At 40.2% G+C, this 19,034-nt stretch overlaps 1 protein-coding gene across 3 annotated transcripts in view; it reads left to right on the top strand.

Moving 5' to 3' along the window:
• CBFA2T2 (CBFA2/RUNX1 partner transcriptional co-repressor 2) overlaps positions 1-19,034 on the top strand; it is a 138,705-nt gene that overhangs the window by 84,552 nt on the left and 35,119 nt on the right. For all 3 annotated transcript variants that reach the window (XM_032295232.1, XM_032295231.1, XM_032295233.1), the window contains exon 2: positions 15,467-15,610. In XM_032295232.1, coding sequence (XP_032151123.1) covers positions 15,467-15,610 — 144 coding nt within the window. The remainder of the gene's footprint in view (positions 1-15,466; positions 15,611-19,034) is intronic.

Below are 19,034 nucleotides of genomic sequence, written 5' to 3'. Positions count from 1 at the left end.
TCGCTTAAACCTAGGAGGCAGAGGTTGCAGTGAGCCAAGATCACACCATTGCACTCCAGCCTGGGAAACAAGTAAAACTTTTTTTTTTTTTTTAAAGAAAAAGATTGATGGAATAGTTGGGCACAGTGGCTCACACCTATAATTCCAATGCTTTGGGAGGCCTAGACAGGTGGATCACTTGAGGCCAGGAGTTCAAGACCAGCCTGGCCAACATGGTGAAAACCCATCTCTACTAAAAATACAAAAAAGTTAGCCGGGTGTTTTGGTGCATGCCTGTAGTCCCAGCTGCTGAGGAGACTGAATTGCTTGAACTGGGAAGGTGGAGGTTGAAGTGAGCTGAGATTCCACCGCTGCACTCCAGCCTGGGTGGCAGATAAGTCTAGCACACACAAAAAAATTGATGAATAAATATGTACAGGCAGAAAAGAAAAATATTTTCAAATCCAAGTTAACTGAGATGGTAATATGATTAAAAACAATTTTTTGAAGTCACAATTAGCGTTGTGGTTACCTTACGGGACTGGGCACATATACCTTTGCATTGGACAAACTTATTTTTGCTTAATAGAATATAATTAAAATACAAACGTTAACAGCATTTTAAAATGTACTACTTTTCTTTGAGACAGAGACACTCTCTGCTGTCTTTTGCTTCTCAAACTGGTCTTCATGATCTTCAGGTTGCTACAATCCGATACTCTCCCACATCCATTCTCACAACATTTCTACATTTCAGTTACGGGGGAGTCTTCTTGTAAGTCATGTTAATTCTGTGCTTATACTATCTCCATTTCCAAAACTCCCCAGAATCTCTAGATACATTTAAATCTTCCCCAGCACACTTGGTCCAACATGTTGCCTCTGTTTTCATTGTCACCAAGCCTAGGGCACAGCAAGTAGTGGATTGATAACAAGCGTTGGTTGATGAACATGAAAAAAAGTGACATAGACCGGACACAGTGGCTCACACCTGCAGCTCCAGCACTTTGGGAGGCCGAGGCAGGCAGCAGGCAGATCACCTGACGGCAGGAGTTTGAGACCAGCCTGACCAACATGATGAAATCTCGTCTCTATTAAAAATACAAAATTAGCTTGGTGTGGTGGTGCATGCCTGTAATCCCAGCTACTCTGGAGACTGAGGCAGGAGAATTGCTTGAACCCGGGAGGTCAAGGTTGCAGTGAACCAAGATCACGCCACTACATTCTTAACTTGGGTGACAAGAGTGAAACTCCATCTCAGAAAAAAGAAAATACATTACATATATATACATATATGTAGAATTATGCTGTGTAGTTCTGTTAATGCATGATGCTATAAAAGCACAGTTGTAAAAAGATTATATTTACTCTAATTCTAGGCCACAGACTATTCAATTAATTCATGCAACATAGCCAGGCACTGTAATACATGCATGTAGTCCTAGTTACTTGGGAGGCTGAGGATCACTTGAGCCCAGGAGTTTGTCAGCCTGGGTAACAAAGCCGGTCCTTGTATCTTTTGGGGAGTGGGGGAAGGAGGGGAATTATGCAACATTACTTGACACTAGGGAGACTAAGTATGAAGATGGAGTTATATGAATAGGTCACTGCTACTTAAAACCCTCAAAAATACATGTACTATTAATGCATTGTTATGCATATAAGGAAGACAGAATAATGTCATATACATCATGACTCCATTAACTGTGCTAACTATAAAGAAGCTGAATATCTACATTTTTAATTGTATACTAATGCAGACATTATATCATTTGTTGATATTAACTCTCTACGTAGGCTTTTCCATTGTAAAGATGCTATATTTATCCAGATCCACCCACCCCCCACATACACACAGAGCTGTTAGTCTTTCAAATTGAAAAATACGGCCAGGCACACTGGCTCATGCCTGTAATCCCAACACTTTGGGAGGCCAGGCAGGCAGATTACTTGAGGCCAGGAATTTGAGACCAGCCTGGCCAACAAGGTGAAACCCCGTCCCTACTAAAAATACAAAAAGTAGCCAAGCTTGGTGGTGCACGGCTGTAGTTCAGCTACTCAGGAGGCTGAGGCAGGAGACTCTCTTGAACCCAGGAGGTGGAGGTTGCACTGAGCTGAGATCATGCCACTATCATCCAGCCTGGGTGACAGAGCGGGAATCTTTAAAAAAAACAAACAAACAAACAAACAAAAAAAAACCTATTACATAATAAACTGATAAATATAAATAACACTTTTATGATAAATATTTTCCACAGCAAACATTTAATAGGAGTGACACTTTTTCAGTTTTCTAAATTTCTGACTAGTTGTTTTTTGTTTTTGTTTTCCCCTTGGAGATGGAGTCCCACTGTGTTTTTGAGGCTGGAGTGCAGTGGCAACAATCTCACCTCACTATAACCTTCGCCTCCCAGATTCAAGTGATTCTCTAGCCTCAGCCTATCAAGTAGCTGGGATTATAGGCACCCACCATGATGTCCAGCTGATTTTTGTATTTTTAGTAGAGATGGGATTTCACCGTGTTGGCCATACTGGTCTCAAACTCCTGACTTCAGGTGATCCACCTGCCTTGGCCTCCCAAAGTACTAGAATTACAGGTGTGAGCCACTGCGCCTGGCCTTCTGACTGGTTTTTAATACAAGATAACTGGATTCTTATATCAGCTTCTACATTGATCGTGTAATCTCTGTGAAAAGCTACTATTCACTCATGAAAGAGTAAAAAGTATACATGACCTCATGTTACCACAATTATGAAAATTGTTTTGACCTTTCCTCTTCTCCTCCCTACGCATATCCCAGAGAGTCTCCAGGACCCCCAACGGTCTCAAGACCATATTTTAAGAACTGTTGGGTAGATCATGGCATTCAAGCCAAGGTAAAGAGTTTCTGTTTTATTGTAAGAGCAATAGGAAGCCATTAGAAGAGTTTAAATAGGTCTGTGGCGTGATCTGTTCTAGGCTTTTAAATCAGTATTTTGGATAATAAATGAATGGACTGAAGGAGTTAAAGGCAGAAGCAGCAGTCAAGGTGAGAGATGACAGTGGCAAAAGTTTAGCAGTAGAGATGGGAGACATGAAATATTGTGATATATTTAAGAGCTGGACTGTCAGGATTTACTGCTATATTTATTCTAGAAGGTTCTGTGTTCCGGAGGCATTTATCACAAGAGGTATCAAATGTTGGAACCCAAGAGACCTGGCTTTTTGAATCCTAGGAAAGCCGTTAACTAGCTGTGTGAGAAATTGATAGTGTTTTTCCCTGTCTCCAGAAAAACATGTGAGGGTTATATTTGGCCAAGAAGACTAAAGTTAGCTGATTCTTGAGTTCTCTGACTTGGGTTGCTCATGTGTGGCCAGGGCAGTAATGTGACACAGTGTCAAGAGGTTGGGATTCAGTTGATTTCTATTGTGGTAGGGGTAGCTTCCATACAAAGGCAGGATGCTAATCAAATTTAATTTAAGTCTTTACTGTTTGTGTGAGAAATAATAAGTTGGTTGAGACCTGAAACAGATGGTGTGCAGTTGGAGTAGATATATGATTCTAAGTAAACATTTGCTGGAGCTGGGAAGCAACAATCCATATTTTACTTTTCCCTATTTACAGTATCAGGTCAGCTGTGTTGCTAACTGCTTTTAACTTGCATTAATGTTATCAGCAGGGTTTTGATGTTGGCAGGCAATTACAATATATCTTTAAATGCTAAAATCATTAGCATTGGAAGAGACCCTCAGCATGTAGTGGTGTAATGATTCTTAACGCATTCCTGGTAGATAGCTGTCTAATAATACCTTATACTTGAAAAATCTTATACAGAACTTTTTTTTTTTTTTTTTTTTTTTTTAGAGAGAGAGAAGGGGTCTTGCTCTGTTGCCCAGGCTGGAATGCAATGGCACAGTCTCGACTCAGTACAGCTTCTGCTTCGCAGGCTCAGACAGTCTTCCCAAAGAGCTGGGACTATAGGCATACACTACCACACCCAGCTAAATCTTTGTATTTTTTTTGTAGAGGCCAGCTTTCACCATGTTGACCAGGCTGATCTCGTACTCCTGAACTCACTTGATCCACCCGCTTCAGCCTCCCAAAGTGCTGGGATTACAGGTGTGAGCAACCATTCCTGGCCTACAGCACTTTTTAATCTGTTACTTTATTTGCTTTTTAACACCTCCTTTCCTCCATTTTACAGAAGAAACCAAGGCTCTGGTGTGACTTGTCTAGGGTTCCACAGTAGCTGATAAATTGTCAGAAAGATCAGGATTCTCAGTTAAAGTTTCATGCCCAGTTGTCTTTCTTCCATGTTAGCCTACCTTTGAGTATTCAAGAATATAAATCTCTGGCTGGTCTGAAATTTAGCTCTTTTGCCAAACTAACCTTTTCATCTCATCTTTTGCTGCATACAAGCTTTTTATATTTACTGTATATTCTGTTTCAGCTAAGAGATGGTCTTAAATCTAGGGAGTAAGGAAAATTCTGTATTAACTCTATCCTGGCTTAAGGTAGTATAGCCACTGTATTTGTCCCAATTAAGTTCTGCTGCAAGATCTATGTGCAGTCTCTTAAATGTTAATATATCGTTTGTTACAAATAATATACTTGTTCTTACCTTCTTTGTTCCTGTATTCTTTCTGATAATTCGATAAAAACAAGTTTTCAAATAAGTAGGTTTAAAATGGCATTTTATTAATTATGAATCTAATCATCATAATAACCTAAAGAGCTAGCTTGTATTCCTATGTTATTTGTATATTTAGTCTTGAAATTCACAATGCTTTAGCCAGTATGGGCTTAAAAAATAAGTTTTAAGAAAAATGAAATTCACAGTGCTTACAGCCCAGCAGGTGATACTCTTTACTTGGCTTCTGGTTTTTCCCCTTATTTCCTTGGCTTTTCTTTTTCTGTCTCCTTGTTTAGTGTCTTTCATGATTTCTAAGAATTGGAATACCTGGAGAGCTGTACCCACTTCTTCTAAGATACCTGTTCTCAGGCTTCATGTAGAATCTATATGCCATTATTTGAACACATTTAATCACAAACTCAAGAGTTTCACACCCAGGCCTCAGCACCACACTTTTATATCCAGCTACTTATCCTGCATTTCTATTAGACCATCTACTGGGCATTTCAAAGGTAATTCTGAAATCATGCCCAGCTAATTAAAAACAATTTTTTGGGGCTGGGCGAGGTGGCTCACACCTGTATCGTAGCACTTTGAGAGGCTGAGGCAAGCTGATCACCTGAGGTCAGGGGTTCGAGAGCAGCCTGGCCAACATGGTGAAACCCTACTAAGGGTTTCAATAAGGGTCTCTACGAAGAATACCCAAATTAGCTAGGCGTGGTGGCACATGCCTGTAATCTCAGCTACTTGGGAGGCAGGAGAATTACTTGAACCTGGGAGACGGAGGATGCAGTGAGCCAAGATTGCACCACTGCGCTCCAACCTAGGTGACAAAGTGAGACCATCTGGGGAAAAAAAAAATGCCAAGCTCAAGAAATCCTTCTGCCTTGGCTTCAGAGAATGCTAGAATTACAGGTATGAGCCAGTGTGCCAGCCTGTATGAGATTTTCTGATATTAAATTATCCTTGTTTTTGTTTGTTTGTTTGTTTGTTTTTAATAAACTTGATTGTGATTTTCTAAGGAATACATAGCTGGATTTGATTTCCTTATTTCTTCTCAGCTTCATTGTGGTATAATTTATGTACAATAAAATCTACCCATTTTGCTGTATATAGTTTGAGTTTTCGCTGTTGTATTTCAACATTAGAATCATTATATATAGAACATTTCTATCACTATAAAAAATGTAATTTGGGCAACATGATAAGACCCTGTCTCTACAAAAAAAAAAAAGAAAAAAATTTAAAAGAAAATTTTGCTGGGTGTGATGGTACATGCCTATAGTCCCACCTACTTGAGAGGCTAAGATGGAAGATCATTTGAGCCCAGGAACTCAGGGTTATAGTGAGCCATGATTGCATCACTGCACTCCATCCTGGGCAGCAGAATGAGACCTGGTCCCAAGGGAAAAAAAGGAAGGTAACCATGCTGTCTAGCATCCCTGCCTTTTTACATTCAGTTTTTTCCCATCAGTTCGAGATAACCACTGATCTGCTTTCTGTAACTAGTTTTTTCATGTCTGAAGTTTCACATGCATGGAATAATACAGTATGTATATTTTTTTAAATCTAGCATCTTTTATTTACCCTAATGCCTTTGTCGTTTGTCTGTGTTGTCTGGTTTATCTATCAGTAGTCTGTTCGTTTGTTGATGTGTTATAATTTGTGGTTTGCTGATGACTAGTACATTGATCATCTTATGTGCTATTAGCCATTTGTAAATAATTATTTTGGGAATTATCTCTTCAAGTCTTTTTTTTTTTTTTTGCACATTCTTGAAATTCAGTTGTTTGTTATTATCAAGTTGTAAGAGATATTTATACTGTTTTTTTTCTGTGTCTGAAGTCTCATGGCAGTGATAGAAGACAGAGAAGTCATAGGGAGGAAGTTAGTATATTCATAAACCAAGTGATCCTTTGTAGATATGTTAGTCATCTTTGAGGTTCTTCCAAAAACCAGGTAGACCTAAGAGATGTGCCACAAGCTCTGTAGGTTTCCAGGAGTTTTATTCTTGTATAGATGAGATCACTAGTTATGACATTGAGACAGAGAGAGATTAATTTTACATTTAGAAAGCTGAGTAAAAGAATCCTTTCTTCTCCAGACACTTAATTTTCTGCCCCTTTTTAAATAAAGGTAGAATTACAGTATTCTCTCTCTCTATTCTTCCTTTCGTTCTGATATTTATTTTGTTTCTGTAATCAGCATGTCCCTAATATGGTTTAGGTACTCTTCCTGTCTTTTACAAGTGTTATATGCTTTCCCCCAAAAAAATATGAAGATAGCTTTTTTTGTTGTTGTAAAAGGAAGGGATAAAAAGCACCATGATCAATATAGAAGTAATTTTAATTAGAAACTAAACAAGCCTGCAACTCTTAGTCCTGCCTCCCAAGACAAGTACCTCTGCCAATTTGTTGTATATCCTTTCTAGCTTCTACAAGTGTGCGTGTGTGTGTGTGTGTGTGTGTGTGTGTGTGTGTGTGTGTGTGTGTTGTTATTCTATAGTTCCTTTATGTAATTGGTACCCTACTTTAATTTACTGAACTGCATTGGATAAAAATAAGACTAACCAAGAGTTGAGACTCTGTTGGAAAAGCAAAGGACATAGTGAAAGCCATAGATGTCAGTTTTTTGTTTTGTTTGTTTTGAGATGGAGTTTCACTTTTATCTCCCAGGCCGGAGTACAATGGCATGATCTCTGCTTACTGCAACCTCTTTTTATAGTTCTTCAGTAGGTACTTAGACTCCCAAGTAGCTGGGACCACAGGTGCATGCCACTATATCCAGCTAATTAATTTTTTTTTTTTTTTTTTTTTTGAGAGGGGGTTTCGCTCTTTTTACCCAGGCTGGAGTGCAATGGCGCGATCTCGGCTCACCGCAACCTCCGCCTCCTGGGTTCAGGCAATTCTCCTGCCTCAGCCTCCTGAGTAGCTGGGATTACAGGCACACGCCACCATGCCCAGCTGAATTTTTGTATTTTTAGTAGAGACGGGGTTTCACCGTGTTGACCAGGACGGTCTCGATCTCTTGACCTCGTGATCCACCCGCCTCGGCCTCCCAAAGTGCTGGGATTACAGGCGTGAGCCACCGCGCCCGGCCTAATTAATTTTTTTTAAAGACATGATCTCGCTCCATTGCCCAGGCTGGTTTTCTAGCTTTTTAAATCGGTTATGGCAGAAGTCAGTAAACTGTGGCGCACTGTCCATTTTTTGTAAATAAAGACTGATCAGAACACATGCAAGGCCATTTATTTGTGTATTGTCTACAGTGTGCTACAACAGAGCAAAAACATACTTACAGTCTTGCCCTTGGCAGAAAAAGTTTCCTGATTCCTGAGCTATAAGAATTATAAATTGTTTTTCCAGTATATGTATAAACATGGAATGTAAAAAATTAATTTTTTCTATCATTAGTGTTAGTACGTGTTAAAGTATTAATTTTATTTCAATCGTGCGCTATCTTCAAAGGCCCTTATACTTTCTGGCTTTGCTTTGCTTTGCTTTTGTTTTGTTTTTGTTTTTTCTTTTCTTTTCTTTTGTTCTTTTTTGAGATGGAGCTTCGATTTGCTGCCCAGGCTGGAGTGAAATGGCGCAGTCTTGGCTCACTGCAACCTCCGCCTTCCAGGTTCAGGTGATTCTCCTGCCACAACCTCCTGAGTGGCTGAGATTACAGGTGCCCACCACCATGCCCAGCTAATTTTTTTTTTTTTTCCAAGACAGAGTCTTGCTCTGTTGCCAGGTTGGAGTGCAGTGGCGCAATATTGGCTCACTGCACCCTCAGCCTCCCAAGTAGCTAGGACTACAGGCGTGTGCCGCCACGCCCAGCTAATTTTTGTATTTTGAGTAGAGATGGGATTTCACCATGTTGGCCAGGATGGTCTTGATCTCCTGACCTCGTGATCTGCCCACCTTGGCTTCCCAAAGTGCTGGGATTACAGGCATGAACCACCATGCCCAGCCTAATTTTTGTTTAGTAGAGATGGGGTTTCACTGTGTTGGCCATGTTGGTCTCAAACTCCTGACCTCAGGTGATCTGCCTGCCTCAGCCTCCCAGTATGCTGGTATTACAAGCGTGAGCCACCGCGCCAGGCCTAGAAATTCTTATTATATGACAATTACATATTCAAAACATTTATCTATCCTCGGCAGTGGTTGAAGAGAGCCTGTGGTCTAGCTGTGATACCACCTTTGGGGGCACTATTCAAACTATATCCCATGTGCTACCTGGAAAGCCCATGTAACCTTTCCAGCTAACACCTTAGCAGTGTGACTTGCCTGGCTGTCATACATGGTAGTGTTTTTGTTTCTTTATTTTCCTAATGCTATATGTCTATGTTTCCCATAAGTGAGGTCCCTCCCTGCCTTTATCTCTGAACTTCCCTAAGGCCTAGCAAATCCAGGATGCTCAAGTAAATTGAAATCTGGAGAACCTCAAAATTCAAGACCAAATTATTGGAAATAATCCAGTTGTTCATTGATAAGGGATTGTTTAAATGAACTGTGATACCACTTCAAAATGTAATATCATACGTTGTTTTTTAAAATTGTGGAATTAAGAATTCCAGGACATACTGTGATATTAGAAAACACAAAGAATCAAAAAAATAAGGAACATGATAATTTGTATGTGGTGTAGATCAGTTATCTATTCCTACATAACAAACCATGTCAAAACTTCATGGCCTAAAATGATAAGCCTCCCCTTACCTTCTATTAGTCTCATCAGCCCACCGCAGCATCCCAAAGTGTTGGGATTACAGGTGCGAGCTACCACACCTGTCCTGGAAGTCTGATTTTTTATGAAGAAATGGATTGAATGGCTTCCTTGGCCAGCCTTTTTTGGACTGATCAGTGTTCCTGTCATTACAGCAAAGATCTCTATATGGATCTTTATAGATAGCTCTAATATAGAAAGATCTATGTTCTGTATTTTTTCTCAGTGATGATAAACAGGAACACTTGGCCAAATCTCCTTCTTACCCACACAGCATAAACATCTCAAAAGTGGGGTAAACTGTTATTCTAATAATTTTTTTTTTTTTTTTTGGCGATAGGGTCTCGCCCTGTCACAGGGGCTGGAGTGCAGTGGTGTGATCACAGCTCACTGCAGCCTCAACCTCCTGGACTCAGGTGATCCTCCCACTACAGCCTCATGAGTAGCTGGGACCACAGGCATGTGATAACACATCCAGCTAATTTTCTTTTTTGTAGAGATGGAGTTTCCCTGTGTTGCTCAGCCTGTTCTCAAACTCCTGGGCTCAAGCAATTCTCGTGTGTAGCACTCCTCCTGTCTCAAGGTGCTTGGGATTACAGGCATGAGCCATCGTGCCCAGCCATAGTTCTAATATATTTTTAAATCTGATTCAAGTAAAACATGGGAGAATACACCCCATTGTTATATCCATTATGGTATCCTTCATACAACCGTGTTGAATTATCCCCAGGGACAGATAAAGAATACCACTGTCACACAACTAGTGAGTGATGGAGCATTCTTCACATTAGGCTCACTTTTTGCCTCAACATGCTTTCCCCTTGAGACCTATAAGTTTTTCTTCTTTCCAGTTGCTTAGGAGTAGCCTTTCCCTTCAGATAACGGCATTATTTTTTATCTTGTATTTACACCTCTGCTCTTTGCCAGTCTCTAATTTTTAAAAAACCCTCAAAAGCAATTTGTAATGATTTGTAAATGCCCTTGTTTGTGGGCAGTTTATCATAGATGATTCTTCTCAAGTAGGATGTTTCTGGGATGTCTGTCTGTAATACAGTGGTTTCTCCTTAGCCCCAAGGAATATGTTTCAAGACCCCCAGTGGATCCCTGAAACCATGGGAAATATCGAACCCTGCATACATTCCTTTTGCCCCATAACTGAGCCCATATTATGCACTATGGCTGTAACGTTTGCTGTTTGAGATGCAACAGCAAACGAGCACAAATTTCTTTTTCCTTCTTCTTATAGTAGATGTCGGCAACTGCAGCATGTGATTTTTTTTTTCTCTTTCCTTATGAAGTCCAGAACTTAGTACTTTACAGCTTCACTTTGGTATATCTGTATTGCCAGCATCACTGCTCTTTTACTTTGGGGCCATTATTAAGTAATATCAGGGTTACTTGAACCACAAGCACCGCAACACCACGACAGTTCATCTGATGGTAACCAAGACAGCTACTAAGTGACTTATGAGCGGATGGTGTATACTCCAGACAAAGGGATGATTCACATCCTAGGTGGGATGGCATGAGATTTTATCACACTATTCAGTATGGTGCTCAATATAAAACTTATGAATCGTTTATTTCTGAAATTTTCCATTTAATATTTTTGGACCTTGGGTGACTGTAGGTAACTGAAACTGCAGATGAGAGGGAGACTGCTGGTTGTTCAATGTAACTTTCCTGTGGAGCTACAAAATAGTTCTCTTTAGTTTCATCTTTGATTCTTTAAATTCCTGTGTAGGAAAAAATATCACTGCTGTCACGCAGAGAACTGTTTATTACTTTCTTCTTTCATCTGTTTTCTTTTTCATGACATGCTTAGCAAATTGCACACAGTGAAGAAAGGATTCAGACATACTTTTCCAATTTGACTTCCAAGTTCTTTGGCTTCCCATTGTTTAGGTGTTGAACTGTCAGTGATTTTGGTAATACATGTGGTCATATCTGTGTTTTATTTTTTAATATATACACATATATACACACATGTATTTGTAATACACACACATACACAAATAAATTCAGAATAATCAAAACGCAAAATCATGGGGTGACTAAATTGTCAGTTACTTTGAATTTAGATTTGAGTTGGACACTTATGACAAAACTCAGGGTTATTTTGGCTTCCTGGGACTAACTCTCCCCCTGCCCTTTTTTTTTTTTTCTTAATGACATTGTAAAACCCTTTCAAAGCAGGGACTAAATCTTTATAGCTGTTTGATGTCCTAAGCAGTAGTGTTTATGGACTCAAGCCACAATTGAAGGAAAGGAATTTCTTCTTCTCTGAGATTGAAAAGACTTCAGTATATGATTGGTTCTTTCATGGGATCCAGCTAGAATATAACACATAACTATCAGTTTCATAAAAATTCAAAAAGGATGTCACCGTGACTAGGATGACATAAAGGCATGTCATAGCTTTCTTCCTACAGGGACTTACTATAATCCTACTGTGACCCCAAGCAGAGGGTTAAAATGCCTACTTTGGAACATATCCTTTTCCCATCATCTGAGCAGCTGCTGAATATATCATCTTATAGACCACTTGGATAGATCTCACTCCATGAATGGCATTCATGGCACCTAGCCTCCAACAAAAATACGACTTCACATTGTATTTGGTGATTTTGCAGCAATTAATTCTTGGGTCATTCCATACAATATCTCTGAGGTTACATGGATACATTGTTGATAGTATACCCTTTGTCCACTGGAAACAGATGTTAATATTAACTTGGTCGTGGTCACATACCTAGTTAATAGTGTGTCCAGAATTTGACACCAGGAATTTTGTATTCTAATCATCATTCCTATTTATTAAGCACCTTCTTTATGCCTTGCACTGATTTAGGCATCATCTTTAATCATTACATGTTTCCTGACAGGTAGATCTTACTGTCACTCATTTTACATACATTGAAAATGAGGCCTGGAAAGGTGAAATGAATTGGTAAAATTCACATGCGTTGTAACAGAACGAGAATTCACACCAAATCTCTCAGTCTTCATACCTGTGCTTTTTCTGCTTTATTTGCTTGGAACATGAAGAAAACACTACTGTTGTAGGTTTTGGGTGGTGAGACGAAAAGTATCAGTGTGTAAACCGTTCTCTAGCAGGTGGATTTTGCCCACTATCAAAGCTTTTGGTTGGTAAGAGCACAGAATTCAGTGTTCTGCAGTTGGGCTGTTCTAACTTTTTTATTCTCCCAAGTGCTGAATGTTAAAACTCATCTCACTGCTAAGACCTCCTCAAGCCTTTGGCACCCTTGCTATAGAGCCAGGTGGTCTGAAGAAAGGCTCCCTCTAGGTTGTTGCACACTGTACACAACACATTACAGTGCGAGACAACCATCAGTTCCTTCCTTTCCTTCTCCCCCACCCCTCCAGAAAGCTGAGCCCCAGATGGAAGAGCTGGAAATGTGTCAACTGTTCTCTGAAGGACATTGAGAAAATACTGCCAGGAAGAAAAGGCAAGCGCAACAGCTCATTAGTCCACTAATCAGACAGGACGACCATCAATTTCACAAAGAAAATGTCCTGAACAGGGAGATGGGAAGGGCTGGCAGAGTGTTGCCCACATGGTTCTGAGAACTGCACATTTTTGTCAGTGGATTTGTAACTTGGAGGCATTGCTTTCTTGATTGACTTTATTTATTATATCCCTTTACAAAGTAGGGCCACTGCGAACCGAAACAGAAAAATAGTATTTGGAGATACTTTTTTTTTTATTATAAAGTATCTCATCAATGCACAAAGATGTTCCTTGTTGCCAGGATTGTGAACACTCTTCTATGTGTTGTCTTTATAGCTGTGTTCTCACAGAAAGAAAACAGAACTTAATATTCTCATTTGAGCCTTTGCTGCCCATTTTTTGCACTTTAATTTGAATTCAGTAGTTTTTGCAGAATGAATGTCGGGTACTTAAGTGAAAAGCTTAGAATTACTGTGAGGAACATAGCACAATTTAAAGGTGATTATGGTAGCCCTGGTCCTATTATTAACCAAGTATGTAAAGAGTTCTCTTTGATAGGGAAAAATAACTTCTTAGATATATTAGAATATTACTCGTTGGTATCAAGTCTGATTCCTGTTAGCTCGGACCTACCAAATTGTAACATCATGAAGTTTATCTAATTTATCTTAATGGAATTTTGTTGACATTTAGTGTTATCCAACAGCTGCCTATTATTAATTGTTCCCATGGATGAAGTAGCATCTACTTAATGTAGAATCAGCTCTACTTTTCATCTTTTTGAACAATATATAGCATGAATGACATTTACATGCTTGAGGTCAGAGAGGTTGGCTCCACCTCTTTTTTCCTACTTGATGTAGTTGATATGTGTGTGTGTGTGTGTGTGTGTGTGTGTGTATAATCTGGTATGTCATTATTAATGGTGAGTTTTTTTGGTTTGTTTTTTTAAGATGGAGGTTTGTTCTGTTGCCCAGACTGGAGTGTAGTGGCACATCTTGCCTCACTGTGACCTCCGCCTCCCAGGTTCAGGCAGTTCTCCTGCCTCAGCCTCCCAAGTAACTGGGATTACAGGTGCCCACCACCACGCCTGGCTAATTTTTGTGTTTTTAGTAGAGACTGGGTTTCACCATGTTGGCCAGGCTGATCTCAAACTCCTGACCTTAGGTGATCCACCCATCACGGCCTCTGAAAGTGCTGGGATTACAGGCCCAGCCTATTAATGGTGATTTATATACAGCTGATTATGATTTTATTTTCTTTTTTTTTTTTTTTTGAGATGGAGTTTCGCTCTTGTTACCCAGGCTGGAGTGCAATGGCGCGATCTCGGCTCACCGCAACCTCCGTCTCCTGGGTTCAGGCAATTCTCCTGCCTCAGCCTCCTGAGTAGCTGGGATTACAGGCACACGCCACCATGCCCAGCTAATTTTTTGTATTTTTAGTAGAGACGGGGTTTCACCATGTTGACCAGGATGGTTTCGATCTCTTGACCTTGTGATCCACCCGCCTCGGCCTCCCAAAGTGCTGGGATTACAGGCTTGAGCCACCGCGCCCGGCATGATTTTATTTTCATGTCATGCAGTTGAGGCCTAGGTCTAGATAGTTCCCATGTTAGTTTTTCCTCCTACTAATTTAATTCATTTATAAGGAGAAGTAAAAAAAAAAAATTGCATTGAGGTAAGCTACATTTGTAACCTGGTTTCTTCTTTCTCAGCCACTATCTAGAGACTGCCAACTTTCAGTTCACGCCACCCCTTGACCCTGTTTCCTCATTTTAGTTGCCAGGGTTGAAGTAACAAAGTACCACAAACTGAGTGGCCTAAGGCAATAGGAATTTATTCTCTCACAGTTCAGAAAGCCAGAAGCCAAAAATTGAGTTATCAGCAAGGTTGATTCCTTCCCAGGACTTCAGAGGACAAATGTGTCCCTTGCTCCCTCCTGGCTTGCTGGTTGCTGGCACTTCACAGCCTGTAGATGCATGACTCCAGTCTCTGCCTCTGTCACCACTTAGTGTGACTGTCCTCACACCGGCTTCCCTCTGTATATGTGTCTGTGTCTATGTCTCATCTCTTCTTTTTTTTTGTTTTTTGGTTTTTTTTTTTTTGAGACGGAGTTTCGCTCTTGTTACCCAGGCTGGAGTGCAATGGCGCGATCTCGGCTCACCGCAACCTCCGCCTCCTGGGTTCAGGCAATTCTCCTGCCTCAGCCTCCTGAGTAGCTGGGATTACAGGCACGCACCACCATGCCCAGCTAATTTTTTGTAGTTTTAGTAGAGACGGGGTTTCACCATGTCGACCAGGATGGTCTCGATCTCTTGACCTTGTGATCCGCCCGCCTCGGCCTCCCAAAGTGCTGGGATTATAGGCGTGAGCCACCGCGCCCGGCCTGTCATCTCTTCTTTAAGGACACCATTCAGATTGGATTTAGAGCCCACCCAGATAATCTAGGATGATCTCCTCTCAAGATTTTTAACTTAATGACGTCTTCAGAGACCCTTTTGCCAAATCAGGTAACATTCCCAGTTTCAGATGTTAGGACTTGGACATATCTTTTAGGGAGTCACTATTCAGCCCATTATACTAAGTATGTTCACAGTCCTCTAGGAAAATAAGTTGATATTTCAAATTGTTGTCTGTTTTTTGCAAACTTATAGAAAACTCTAACCTCCATTTCTCTGATTCTTTGCAGTTGGTCCTGAGAAAAGGGTGCCAGCAATGCCTGGATCGCCTGTAGAAGTGAAGATACAGTCCAGATCCTCACCTCCCACCATGCCACCCCTCCCACCAATAAATCCTGGAGGACCGAGGCCAGTGTCCTTCACTCCTACAGCATGTGAGACCTCTTAGTTACTGGTGTTTGTAGTTCAGAGCAGACATTTGGATCTAAGTGATTGACTTGCATGAAGCCTTTCATATATATTATTCAGTATTTTCAAAGTGCTATTGAAAACATAGACACAGATATATTATTTCTGGTTGTTTCTTTTATAAATTACACCCTCTGCAAATAATACTTAGCTTAGTTATTTGGATATTTAGTTGTTTAAATATTTTGTTTTCATGCTCTTTGGCTGGTAACTATTTTTATTTCCTTGACTCTAACAATAATGAATTTAAATTATTATATTGACTTCTGGGATTCAAAGTAAGTTTTCCAGAATTACAGAATTAATTCTAAAAGCATTCTAGTGCTGTCATTAAGGCTCTTTACAAAAGAGGATATTGTTGTATTATTTTACTAGGGCTGCCATAATGAAATACCACAGACTGGTGGTTTAAACAATTTATTTTTATTAATTTTCTCACAGTTCTGGAGGAAGAATGTAAAGATCAAGGTGTTGGCAGGTTTGGTTTTACCTTGGCCTTGCAGATGGTTACCTTCTCACCATATCCCCACATGGCCTTTCCTCCATTTGCCTGTATCCCTGGTGTCTCTTCCCCTCCTTATAAGGACAATAATCGTATTGGATTAGGGACTACTCATAATACCTCTTTTAAACTTAATAAACTCTTCAAAGTCCTTATCTCCAAATATGGTCATATTCTGATATACAAGGAGATAAGACTTCAGTGTGTGAATTTGGCCAAGACTCGGGCAGAATTCAGTCCATTACCATTATGTTAGCTAATAATATATGTAACAAGATATTCAACTTCACTAACCATCAAGGAAATGCAAACTAACACCCAATACAATACCATTATACATGCACCGGGATGTTCAAAATGATGCCAAGTTTCGATGATGTATGGAGCAACTTGAACACTCATACAATGCTGGTTAGAGTGTAATTTAGTACATCCACTTTTGGAAATTGTTTGGCTATGTGCACTAATGCTGAATTTCCACGTACCCTGTAACTCAACGATTTCAGTCCTATATATCGATAATCACCAAAATAACCCCAAATAAACTTCACCTTAAAATCTGGTATACATACATGCACATATATGTCTTTTCTTTTCTTTTCTTCTTTTTGAGATGAAGTCTTGCTCTGTCACCCAGGCTGGAGTGCAGTGGCGCGATCTTGGCTCACTGCAACCTCAGCCTCCCAGGTTCAAGCGATTCTCCAGCCTCAGCCTCCCAGGTAGCTGGGACTACAGGCATCGGCTAAGTTTTATATTTTTAGTAGAGACAGGGTTTCACCATCTTGGCCAGGCTGGTCTTAAACTCCTGACCTCGTGATCTACCCACCTTGGCCTCCCAAAGTGCTGAGATTACAGGCATGAGCCACCACGCCCAGCTGCACATACGTGTCTTGATCTTCATTTGAGTTATGCCTTTCCATACACATGCTGCCGCCCCCAGTTCACGTTGACACTCTGCAGAGCTTTTGCCTCTAAACCAGAATGTACGGCTATTTGTGGAATGCCCAAAAAGTGTCAGAGAACTGAGCCAGATGCTATATGTATTGTTTTATTTAAATGTTATTACAGAAGCTTGCACACTGTCCTTGCTCAAAACTTTGTGTTTTGTGTGTAAGAGAATGTAAGATGTACAGCGTTAATTGGAAGTTTATTATTTTCCCAAAACATTTGAAATTGAGTAGCTGGCAACTGCAGCATTCAGTTTGAGCCAGAGTGAATGAAAAGAAGTACAATATCACTTTTTAAAAATGCTAATTTCTATCTCAAAGTTAAACAGACCTAGACATATATACTATCTTGAAAAGAAACAGATTTAAATCTTGGCCATCAATCAGATTTCAAGATACACCCATAGGTACATGTATATATAAATGCAGCCCTTTTCACTTCCATATTTGGCTGCTTGGAGGTGGATGTTTCATTTCAGAAAATGCGATCATACAGTTTTTACTAAAGAGACTACGAAGAAACCTTCCTGTGCATCAGAGTAGCTAAAAGCATGATAATGTGTTATTTTTGTGGGTTCCTTCAAAAGGGAACAGCTTGCCAATAACAATTGACCTTTCTGTGAAAACAAAGAAATGGCAGACCATTGCAACTAATTTTCTGGATTGCTGAGATTGAGTGTTAAACCTTCTTTCTAGTAGCTTTAGTAATTTCCTTTAATGGAAGACACAGAAGAAAATTCACCCCCTTTCTCAGCCTGTTAGCCTTTTATACAGTGAATCATTCAGCAGCATTTTCCTGAACACTTACCCTTTGCTAGCAAATGAACAAAGCAAAAATATACACAGTATACACAGTTTGTAAAACTTAATTACAGTATGGACATATGTGTTGTGTAGTATATTAGTCAATAAGGCAACAAAAATATAGAAATAAGCATAGGTCGGGCGCGGTGGCTCACGCCTGTAATCCCAGCACTTGGGTAGGCTGAGGAGAGCAGAGCAGATCACTTGAGGTCAGGAGTTTGAGACCAGCCTGGCCAACATGGTGAAACTCTGTCTCTACTAATAGTACAAAAAATTAGCTGGGTGTGGTGGTGCAAGCCTGTAATCCCACCTGCTTGGGAGGTTGAGGCAGGAGAATCGCTTGAACCCTGGAGGCGGAGGTTGCAGTGAGCCGAGATCACACCACTGCACTCCAGCTTGGGTAACAGAGCAAGACTCTATCTCAAAAAAAAGGGAAAGAAACAAGCATAATTTGGGAAGTAAAATGATGGAAGCATGCACATAGGCAGCACAGAGATATAGTGAATCCACTAAGGCTGACCTTCAAGTGGAGCAGCAGCAGCATGTGTCAAAGAATGCTCCTTAATAGAGATGATACCTGAACTACATGGAATGAAAAAGAGCTTGCCAGGTCAAATGTGAATAAGGTTCAGTGTAAGAAGAGGGAACAGAGATGGTTAACTGTGAGTGGCTTAGAGGAAGTAGAAAGGAAGTGGAAGAATTTTTATAATTAGTAAGTTTGTTTTTGGCAAAATATGATTAAATGTCATTTTTCTAAGCTAGGTAAAGATTAAATGATTGACTCTTTAAATATTGCTTAAGTCCTATATTGTTTCTTATGTTTTTAGATGCAGTTTCACTTTAATAGTTTTTTAAAGCTGAATATGATTAAGTGAAAATAAGATGACACTTAGGTACTAGATCAATTAGGTTTTTACTCAGTGCCAACAAGAACATAGCTCAGTGCCAGGCACAGTGGCTTATGCCTGTAATCACAGCCTTTGGGAGGCCAAGGCATGAGGCTTGCTTGAGCCCAGGAGTTTGAGACCAGCCTGGGCAGTATAGTCAGACCCCTTTATCTACCAAAAAAAAAAAAAAAAAATAGCCGGACATGGTGGCACATTCTTGTAGTCCCAGCTACTCAGGAGACTGAGATGG

The sequence above is a fragment of the Sapajus apella genome, unplaced genomic scaffold (assembly GCF_009761245.1).
Source record: "Sapajus apella isolate SASKATOON/1434 unplaced genomic scaffold, GSC_monkey_1.0 scaffold33, whole genome shotgun sequence".
NCBI classification, from domain to species: domain Eukaryota; kingdom Metazoa; phylum Chordata; class Mammalia; order Primates; family Cebidae; genus Sapajus; species Sapajus apella.
Note: the sequence above shows the minus strand (reverse complement) of the source record. Positions and strands in the feature narration are given on the sequence as shown.